Source organism: Pygoscelis adeliae, unplaced genomic scaffold, assembly GCF_000699105.1.
Source record: "Pygoscelis adeliae isolate BGI_AS28 unplaced genomic scaffold, ASM69910v1 Scaffold267, whole genome shotgun sequence".
NCBI classification, from domain to species: Eukaryota; Metazoa; Chordata; class Aves; order Sphenisciformes; family Spheniscidae; genus Pygoscelis; species Pygoscelis adeliae.
Genome location: NW_008825150.1, coordinates 2,342,530 through 2,353,211, shown reverse-complemented (window position 1 = coordinate 2,353,211; position 10,682 = coordinate 2,342,530). Strand labels below are relative to the sequence as shown.

The 10,682-nt window shown below is 38.4% G+C and overlaps 1 protein-coding gene across 1 annotated transcript in view; it reads left to right on the top strand.

Moving 5' to 3' along the window:
- The first annotated feature begins 1,698 nt into the window (after positions 1 to 1,698).
- FAM185A (family with sequence similarity 185, member A) overlaps positions 1,699 to 10,682 on the top strand; it is a 39,405-nt gene continuing 30,421 nt past the window's right edge. The window contains exons 1-2 of the mRNA XM_009328381.1: positions 1,699 to 1,866; positions 7,102 to 7,194. Of these exons, the coding sequence (XP_009326656.1) occupies positions 1,699 to 1,866; positions 7,102 to 7,194 (261 nt within the window). The remainder of the gene's footprint in view (positions 1,867 to 7,101; positions 7,195 to 10,682) is intronic.

Below are 10,682 nucleotides of genomic sequence, written 5' to 3'. Positions count from 1 at the left end.
GCTTTACCAACATAAAACCTTATGGTGCTGGTCCTTGAGCCTCTGATGATAGTCATCAGTCCAGTTTGCCAGGTTTTGTGATTTTACGTGCCTCAAAGCCTATCTTAGAGTTTACTTAAATTTGAGAAACACATAGTTTGATTAAAATCTTGGTTACAGTATCTCCTGCTTGGAATTCTTCCATGAAGAGGCAAAGAAAATAGTGTCAGTAAATAAAACAGCTTTCTGGAAAACCTGCTTATCCAGTCCACCTCTTCTAGCCCTCTCTCTTAGGGAATTGTTACCAGCAAACACAGTCTGCATCCTTCACTAAATTTAACCTCTTGGCTTACTGTGGCAATAAGGTAACACTCTTGCAGCAAAGATGTAATGTGTTTTAGCTCCACCTCTTGGATTCTCCTGGTTTGTCAGGTGGCAAAACTTCCCTTCGTTGTTAATTGGAGCTCTCAGTCTCTTGTCTTCATAGTCTGCAAGCTACTGTCGTCATGGTTCCAGCATCTGTCCTGAGCAGCAGCATGACAGGACTGATCTTCAGCCTCTGCTGTGTCATGGGTCTGACTTGGGGAATCTCGTTGGGGCATTGCTTGTTATACGTACTTTGAGTCTTCTTCTCATATTTCTGGTCACCTTAGCAGATAGTGGAGGTGAAAGAGACTTTCATAGGTGCTTAAACGAAGGTTTCTTTCCCAGATAATCTTTTCTTTAGAAAGTAGTAGGCTCACCATCTCTCTCTTAGTCCTTCAGTTACACATCTTGCAGCAAACACTTCTGACTCCTGTTCAGTTTTTCTTTTTCTTTCTGCCTTTTATCCTTAGAAGAACAAAACCACTTTTTTTTCTTCTCCTGCCTTTACCTTTTGTCAGTCATTATGGTGGTCATTAATATAAATGATTATTAATGTAGTCAGAATCCCCACATTGCACACTCTTGAACTTCTTGGTTCTTTAAACTCAGGGGTGAGCTCAAGTGGCAGAAAAATGCTTTTGCTGCTCCTGCGTGAAGCGCTATGAGCCCATAAATTACTCCCTCAATAACAGAGTTATCTGCAACACCTAGTGAATTTTCTTGGTGGGAGCCTATGAACAGTAATAAGGTGAGGTGATTCAGACTAGAGGCAAACATGCTTCTTCATGCCAGGGGGGTTAGTCAGGCCTTCCAGAAGGCTAGGGAAGAGTGACGCATGCAAACTCTTCTATACCTGTTTTTGTGTTATGCTGCTTGCTAGTTGAAGCAGCATGGGTCTAAGCAAGACCTATGTATTTGTGCTGTTGAATCTTATTACGCTACATGTGGCCTCAACCAACCTGCCAACCTTCCCACCCCAAAACCCATGTCAGGATACCCAAATGTCTCAGTAGAATTGCTAATAGAATTGGTGACTAGGATAGCTATGAGATGGAGGTAGAGTTTGGGAGTGGGTTAAAACAAAAAGACAAAACTTCCCTGAAGGACCACACCCTGCTGATTACCTGCCAGAGGTTACAGTCACTCTGCTGCCTCTTAATGTTCTCTCTTGAAGCTGGATGGCTCTACACAGGATTACAAAACTTTCAGTGTCAATTGTTGATAGTGACTAGTCATGCAGTTGAAAGTGTGTGGTCAAACTTTGCAAGAAGGTTCTTCCAGTAACAAAGAAGCTGTTCTTCCCTGCCCCCCCCCCCCCACTAATGTAGTTACTATGTAAAGTGATCAAGTACTATGTTAAATACATCTGACTCTTCTCATTCTGTTGCTAATAAAACTCTTTCAATTCTAGATTTGGATATCAAAACATCAGGGACTGGCTGCGTGAAGATTCAGAAAATAGAATGTGATAACTGCAAAATAGAAACGGAGAAGGGGACTAGTGTCTTGCAATCAATAAAGGTACAAAGAACCCTCACCCGCTCCATCAGTGTTTTAAAAGGGATTGTGTGGTGGAATATAGTATAAAAACTTAAATACCAGTTCTGTAGATGAGAAGTACTCTGATATTTCTAAGTATCACTATGTGCATAGCACCTCACCTTTGTTTATTGCATGCAATTATGACACAAAGTCAATAACACTAAGTAATGTGGAGTCAGAAGTCCAGGTACCTTTGATAGCCAAAGCCAGCAGAAACAGTGACAGCAGTAAGCCTGATATCTGCCCTCCCCACCCCTCAAAAAAAAAAGACAGGCTGGGATTTCCTGTCTAGTAGGTTAAGAGTTATGCTTGCTCAGTTGGGACTTTGCAGTATGCTGCTTGGGTTTTTCTTCTGTGTTTTTTTTAATAATTCTGATATATCAGTGCTACTGACAAATTCTTTAGGTTAATTTTCAATCAGAAGTTACACATTACACGTCCAAAATACCTGACTGAAATATATCTGATAAATACTTTATATATCATGGTCGTGACCTTGTATTTTCAATCTTAAGACTTCAGGTTTGCTGACATAGGCTTTTGTAGAAATAATCAAAGTATATCTGACTTAGGTGCTGTTTGGAATCAAATTCACTTGAATATTTGGGATTGCACCTGCAGGAATTGGTATAAATTCAAAAGAAGGGCTTTTCAAATAGGGTAATTCCTAAGTTTAAGTATTTTTGAGATATGAAAAAATCTTTCAACGTTTTTCTCTACTGTGATAAGAAATGATTTTATAATGCACATATGGGAAACTGAACTTAAGGGGAAATTTAATACACAATAGAGCTAGTTTACTCCATATTTAGTGAACTACAGGCAACTTGTGTCTTCCAGATTCTGTGTAATTGACCATATTACTCTTAAAAAGAGTAATAAATTCACTAAAATTAACTAAAATCTAATAAAAAGTTAACAGTACTATATGTGTTACTGCTGTCTAAAGCTTTGGTTGAAAATGACTGTTATATAATAATAACAGCAAACAGCAGTACATGAGAAACTACGTAATATGAGAAAACAAGGTAGTTTTGGTAAGCAATAGTGACAGTAATCACAGCATGCCATCACAATTGTAAAAAATTTCTTGTGATGTCATGGAAAAAGAGGATTTTGAGGAAAGACAACTAACTAATTTTGTGGGCATCTTTACTCATATACAATCTGAGATGTAAAAAATGTTGAATTTTAAAAGTCAGTTCTATTTTCCTTGAGACTTCAACAAGTAGCAATGAAACAATACTTTCTAATGAACTGAAAAGAAGGCTGCAAAGTCACCAGCTTGGGACTTCTGAGACCAACTCCTCTGCAGCCTCATTATAGCTTAGAGGAGCTTGGTGTTGCTTTTTTCCTCTGTCAGCTTTGAGCCTTGCTTGATTCACAAAAAGGTCAGGAAAACTATAAGTGTAAAAGATGATCCTTCCCCTGTGCATGTGCCTCAGTATGTCCACTATGTTGGTGGCCACAGGAAGCTTCTTTGCTCCCTTAAGCCTCAGATGAGAGGAATGGCCTTGTCCCAGAAGGCGTTTAAAGTATCAAGAAGGAACTGCAGATTTCTGCTTTTAACAGAAGTTTCTGTTAAAACAAAGCTTTGGTAGATTATAAGGCTTTGGCTTCTTTTAACCAAAATAGTTACCCAAAGTATTCTTCTGGGTTGTGAGTGGTGATTGTGCTGGTTACTGTGACGGTTTCAACATATGGTACTGGAAAAGATATGTTACCACTCTTGGTTTTGTTGAGACTGAAGTAGTGAGATTAAGGTTTTGAATTAAAATTACCAACCATGTAGGTGTTTGCAAGAGCAAACAATTGTTCAATTACAGTATCTCTTAGCTGTACAATCAGTTTTTAGTCTAATGTTTTTAAGAAGTAATTGTAGGTCTAGTAAGGCAACTGTAACTAAATTTTTCTAATATAGGTTCAGGAATTATACTCTGTATTAGCGGAGAAGCAGAATTATTAACCTTTTGTGGTTTTTTTCAAAGCTACTAAAAATCTTATAGACTAGATTCTGTAGTGCGGCACAAGAGCTGATTCCCCTTTAGGGAATGTGCTTTATTGAGCAAACTGAAGTGATACTGCCCTCCCCTGGGTGGATTAAAGAGCTATTTAATGTTGCTTCACTGTCATGCTGCCCACACTGCGTTGCTGCCCTCATTGACTAGGAAAGCAGGAGACCCTTTCTTTACAGTAGAGGGCAAAAGATCGTTGATCAATGACTTTAAATAAATAAAAAAAATCTGGTTGTGTGGGGATTATTCAAGAGCACCAGCAAACAGCTTCCACTGCTAATTCTCTTAACTAGCCACAGACTGCAAGAAGTTGTTTGTATAACTTGTAATTCAAAAAACTTGCTAATTTTTGGTATACTGTATGGTGTCTTTACAGAAGACCTAGAAATTTGACATCTACTTTCCTTAATCATGCATGCTAGTAATTGAACAGAAAAGATGAGTATTCTGTACGAGCTTTTAATGGATTTTGACTGGTATTTTTGGTGCGGTAGGCATTATCCAGTCAGTGAGATTTGTTGAGGGTTGTTTTATTGAGTTGAGTTTTTGTTGGTTGTTGTTTTGTAATTGGCTAAAGCCCACTACATCCTATGCCTTCCAAGTCTCTAGGTCAACTGATAGTAGCAGTAATTCCAAAATATGGTTATGACTTCTAGGTCTTCTTCAGAGTATACGTTATTCTCAAATTCTTTATTGAGAAAGCAGTGCTGCTTCTTTCCAATTTTTTCTCCTGCTTTTTATTGCAGTCCATCAGTTTAGTAGTGACAGTAGGACCAAGGAGACCCCTTAATTTTGTTTCTATGTTCAACGATTACTTGTGACTCCTTGACTCTGCCAGTGGTAACAAGAATTTCCAGGTGTCTCGCACACGATCAGTAGAAGACCTGCCATGCTTCCTCACCACACACCATGTCTGAGCCTGATTTGTTAAAGACCTCCACCACTGTCCTTCCTTTCTTTGAACTGAATGAATTTTTTTTTTGTTTTTCTTTTAACATCTGTCACGGCCTTGACAGCATTTTACCTCTTCCTTACTCAAACCTTTCTCCCTTGGTAGGAGAAGCCCTGTGACAAATTAGTGCTTCTTGCTTTCAGCTGGTGGAATATTCCCTCTTAATGAAAAAAGCTACTTGACCATTATAACTTGCTGCTTCTCTCAGCAAATAGTGCTGTCTGTTAGGTGTCTCTATTGATACCTACCTCTGAAAGCTACCTCTGAAAGCCTGGGTTTTGGTTTTTTGTTTGGTTTTTTTTTAGGAGGATAGGGATAGTCTAATAATTCTTGGGGGGGGAAGTTGAGGGACCTGTGCCTTATCAAAGCTTTTTCTATCCCCAAAATGATAGAATTAAAGAAAAAAAAAGTGTGTATGTCGTGGTTTTATTTTACTTAACTATCAGTGGCCATACTGGTAAGTCATTGCTATACATTAATTCTCTTACTCTTATGAGTTCCCATATTTTCCTCAAGTTATATGCTTGGAGAACTTGCTTTTTAACTATTATTCTGACAATGTACCTAATGTAACTGCCTCAAAGGAACTGTGATGTCTGGCTGAAGCATCTAATTTAACTTTGTCCTGTTTACTGTATATGGAGAGAATCGTCTATTATATTTGTATAGAGGCTTAACTGAACAGCTGAGTTACCTACAACCTTTAAAAGGTCTGAAGCACTACTGTAGTTTCAAGTTAGGGGCATTGCATTTTACTGTGGGGAAGCCTCTTAAATGAAGAGGAGAAAGCAAGACTTGGGAACACAAAGATTAAGAAACATGGCTCTGGAGTCCTTCCTGTCTTATGAAACCCCATGAAACTTCTGGTTCTTGGTGTTTCATCAGAAATGTGTCAGAGCAGTATAAGCCCATGTTTTCCATATTGGAAACTTGATTTAATTTTTTTTTAAAAAGTCCTTAATCATGTTGCCATCTGATTAGACCTACTTAATGCAATTTATTACGGCTTATCCAGACAGGTGTTTAACAGTCTAAACATCTTGAATATTTCTGATATGCTTGATTGTGAAATTTAATGGGTGGTGTCCTAAATTAAATACCATCTACAGGAATAATACCCTTTTCAACAGAAACAAATATATCTCAAAATGGAGGTGGTGGTATGGGAAAACGAAAGATTGGGGGTGGGGGGGAGTTTATCCAGCATTAAGGATAAAAAAATGCTGAATATTTTTTTAAGTTTATGTTATTCCAATGTCCAAGCTAGTGAGCTTAAGCAAAAGAGCTTTGCTGTTGAGATCTGTAGACGTTTTAAAGTCAGATTTGTTGAAGTTGCAGCTTATGAATACAGTTAGATTATTTAAACCTGATTTTTAATTTTTTTCTTTTTTGCTTCTCCCTTACAAATGGTTGGTTTTTACCCTCAAGACCTGGGTTTTTTTTGTCTTTCTGGGATTAGTTTGTATGTATTTCTGTACATCTTTTCTCATCAGTTGTATGCAGCAGCTGAAAGGTATAAGGGCTATAGCATTTTTTACTTGAAACCTGGTTTCTTTGTGAAAAACTTGAGATTGTAATGCAGAGGTATGCCAAATACCTAATTTGAATTAGAATCTGATTGGAGTGAAACACTGTGGGATCTGGTTCTACTTGCAGGCCTAAAGTTTGCACTGGTATGCATCCATATAAGTTTATGGCTATACATACTACTCCAAGCATAAGTAGCTCTGTGGTGTGTTTGTGTATATATGCAATTATCCTACAGACTTCTGTGACACTGCAGGTTCCAGGTCACTGGAAGGCTCCAGTTTGCAAGTTCATTTCTCACTGCCAGCTCATGTTTCTCATCCCCTGCAGCACTGGGTATGCACATACCTTGGTTTCTGGATGGAGTATAAATGAAACACAAAGTTCCCTCCTTCTTCCCCTGCTGCTTATTTTAATATACGCTGAATGAATGTTTTTCTAGTGAAAAAAACAAAACAAAACACCCACCTGTATTGAGAATAAAGGGTTACTCAGCATCATTCTTTCTCTTGTGTTTCTGGTTACAAAGAAAGGTGACCTGTTTTGAGTTTGACTCCACTGGAAATAAACAGTGCATTTGGCAATCACTTGAGAAGAAACCTTCACAGTGAAATGGAAGTTTGCGATCCAAGGTGGTTATTGTAGTACAGCTTGAAAAACAAGATAACTTGTTTTCTAATTATGATTATCCTAACCATATGATTTTTAAACTTTTTTCAGAGCCATAAAATTGATATACGGACAAATGGTGGCAAAGTAATTGGTCTTGGAACACTTCATGGAAATACAGATATTCATGCAACAGAGAAGGGTGTAAGTAAGAACTAAAACTTTCTCTTCAATGTCTTATTCAGCTTGTCTGTTGCAAAATGACTAAATTTTGAAGAATGTGCTGAAGAATAGTTAATGACCCTCATTGGTTGACTGTCATTTCACTGTTAACTTACATTTGTCTGTTTAATTATAGCATCTTATCTTATGCTTGATTTGGATCAGTAAACAGGCTCCACAGAAAGAGCAGTATCACAGCATGTGATCATTCCATCAGCACAGAGGTTGTGCTAGCTGATATAACTCATCAGCTTTACTTATGTAGACACTCACAACACAAACTTTTTACTTGGCTGATATCTAGGCACCTGGATTCTGCAGTAGGCCCATGAGTTTATTTTAGTGTCTGATGAATAGTCACTTGATATTTGTACATGCTGTACAGTTCCAGTGTTATTTGGTTGTAAGAACAGAAGAGTAGAAGGTTTTGTATATTTCTTTGCAGCTGAGGAAATATAATCATATGTAATCTGTTACGGCATCAGTGTGAATCATGAACAGGAAAAGTTTCATAGAGAAGTAGCTTGCTTCTTTCAGCAGATGGCAGCATGAGACAAACCTCATACTACTGGTTTTGTTTCTTGCCATAAGTAGTCAATTCTCCATTATTTAAAATAATGTGGAGCTAGGCTCCCTTACATAATATTACAGTTCTCACACCCAGTCTGGTTTTTAGGTTCAACTTGAATGTCTAGGCATCACAACATCCATGCAACTGGTTGCATTCGGATTCATTAGATCTGAAGCATTGCTATAGGAACATGGGGAGCCAAGCCAAGTCTGGAAGTAGCCTAGGTACATGCAAGTACTCTGTCAGAATCAATAGGTACCCTTAAAACCAGCAGCACTGGGAGGAATCAGAAAGAGTGCAGGTAGCTCTCCCTAGCCAAGGATAGAATTGAGACGAAGCTATTAAGTTCTAGGAGTTCAAAATTGCCTCTGTGAAGTGCCATTTGGCACTGTTGTATGCCTCGTAGATTGGTTTCTGAGATCATATGTTCACTTACATAGAGCCAGCTGTGAGCTGTTCTTAACGTCCTGCTGTAAACCAAGCAACTTGCCATTGGATTTTCCGAAAACTGTCAACATTAAATTACCTGCATTTTTTTGTAGTGGATGCTAGCCTGCCTTTTATGTACAAAAGAGCCCAGAGGCTGCTGTAGCTGTACTATTGTCAGGGGTTGTTTAGTCTGGAGAAAAAGAGGCTCGGGGGAGACCTTATCGCTCTCTACAACTACCTGAAAGGAGGTTGTAGCGAGGTGGGTGTTGGTCTCTTCTACCAAGTAACAAGTGATAGGACGAGAGGAAACAGCCTCAAGTTGCACCAGGGGAGGTTTAGATTGGATATTAGGCAAAATTTCTTCACCAAAAGGATTGTCAAGCATTGGAACAGGCTGCCCAGGGAAGTGGTTGAGTCCCCATCCCTGGAGGTATTGAAAAGACGTGTAGATGTCGTGCTTAGGGACATGGTTTAGTGGTGGACTTGGCAGTGTTGGGTTAACAGTTGGACTCGATGATCTTAAGGGTCTTTTCCAACCTAAATGATTCTGTGATTGATATTTCTTCATGAACGTTATTTCATCCCAGCAAGACCTCCCAGCACAAAGAGTGGGTAAGGTCTGACTGTGACATGCTCTGTTGATGCCACAGTTGGACTGATCAGTGCTAATTTATTGGCAGTTCCCTTGGGACTTTTACTAGTTAGTGGAGTTAGGATCCATCCTAAGCCACTAGCAGCCACAGGGAGTGGAATAGGGCAGAGGTAGCTTACAGCTTTCTTGATGTGTCATTCGTCTTCCTGCAGAGGGCTTCTGTTGGAAGGATCTGAAAACTGAAATCCTTGCTTTCTACCAGTGAATAAGATTGAGTGCAATCTAGGGAGTGCTTTGACTGCTGTGGATTCACGCTGTTCACAACATACTAGCATGGTGGTGGTCTTTAAATTAGAGTTGTGCGCTTAGTCATTTGTCCCAAACTAGTTTGTTACACCAGTGCAGTCCATAGAGTTTATTTCAAATAGCATCTTGCTGGTGTTGATAAAAACAAGTGGATGGTAGGAAAATAATTGGATCTGTATCTATGTGAAAATATAGTTCATGAAAATGAGAAATGTAATTGTTTTGCTTTGAGTCTTTAAATGCTGTTTAAAAATCTAGCTTTTTTTCAGACACATTGTCCTTCTGAAACAATAAAACAAACTTCATGCAGATTAAGTTGAAGTGCTTCCTTGTGATCATAAATATTTATATAGTCTGTAATATTGCTAGAATTCACTCTTACAGTTGTAAAGCTGTATTAACTTGAGTGAAGTGAGTCGTTTTAACAGTAATTTACAGCTATGGAACAATATTTTGGCTTATATTATTGAACTTCTTGTTAATAAACTTTGCTGTGTAGTTAGGAAGGACAGTGTGAGATTTCTTTTCTCAATTGGCCACTTCTGTTAATAATCAGTCAGCCTTACGTCTCCTGTGTGTGTTTGTACGAGATGTTTCTTCCATCAATTGTAGTCATCATTATATAATTATGGCTCTGTCAGCATTTCCAGCCCCCTCCTGGAGGTGGGGAGGGAAAGGATGTGGTAAAAGACACTAAGCACTTGAGAAACAGAGTATTTTTAAGGGGGGAAAATGGAGAAGACAGTAGTAAAATATTTGAGCAAGGATAGCACAAAAAGGAAGGCCAAGAAGAAGAATATGTGGGGAAGGATTTCTTTATGTTGTATTTAAACATAGCAAGATATTAGTTTTCATCTTGAAAATGTGTTCAGGTGCAAAAACATAATCAGTCTGATTTATGAAGACAGACCGACACTTTTTCTTTAAAGAGTAAGAAACTGATGGAACTTGAGCATGTGGTCAGTCTCAGTAACTGCAACTCCCAAGGCTCCACTCTCAAGGGAAGGAATTTTTCCAGAAAACCTGGTGGTTCAATGGACAAAAATAATCAAATTTGTTTGACTGGGGAGTCATTAGCTAATCTGTGCCACAGGAACTTTTCTGTAACACTTATTTAGCAGAGCCAAACATCTATGTTCTGCCAAAAGTTCATAAAAGTTAAAGAATTTGGGATTGAAAACATTTTTAGTCTCAGTAAAAAGCAATCCTGTTTTTTATGCTTTCCCTATCTAGAATACTTTTTTAGTCTTATACTTGAGCAGTCTGACTTCCACACACACCGCGACCACCCCCACCCCCCCCAATTTGGGTTATTCTGAAACAAATGTTCATTGTATTGGTAGGTGGGGGTTTTTTGTAGTAACTAGCTGACTCAGTACTTCTTTTTATCATGTGCTGAGACAACTCTTTTTATTGCTGTGCATTTTTGAGAAAGGTGGTTGAGGCTGGTAAATAAGATGAGTTGGTATGTGAGCTTGTTTATAATAAAGCATTTCATAATATTGAAATAAGGTAAATATCTAAATAGAGTCAAAACTTGCATACCATAGTGACAGATATAGCTTTTGGGGC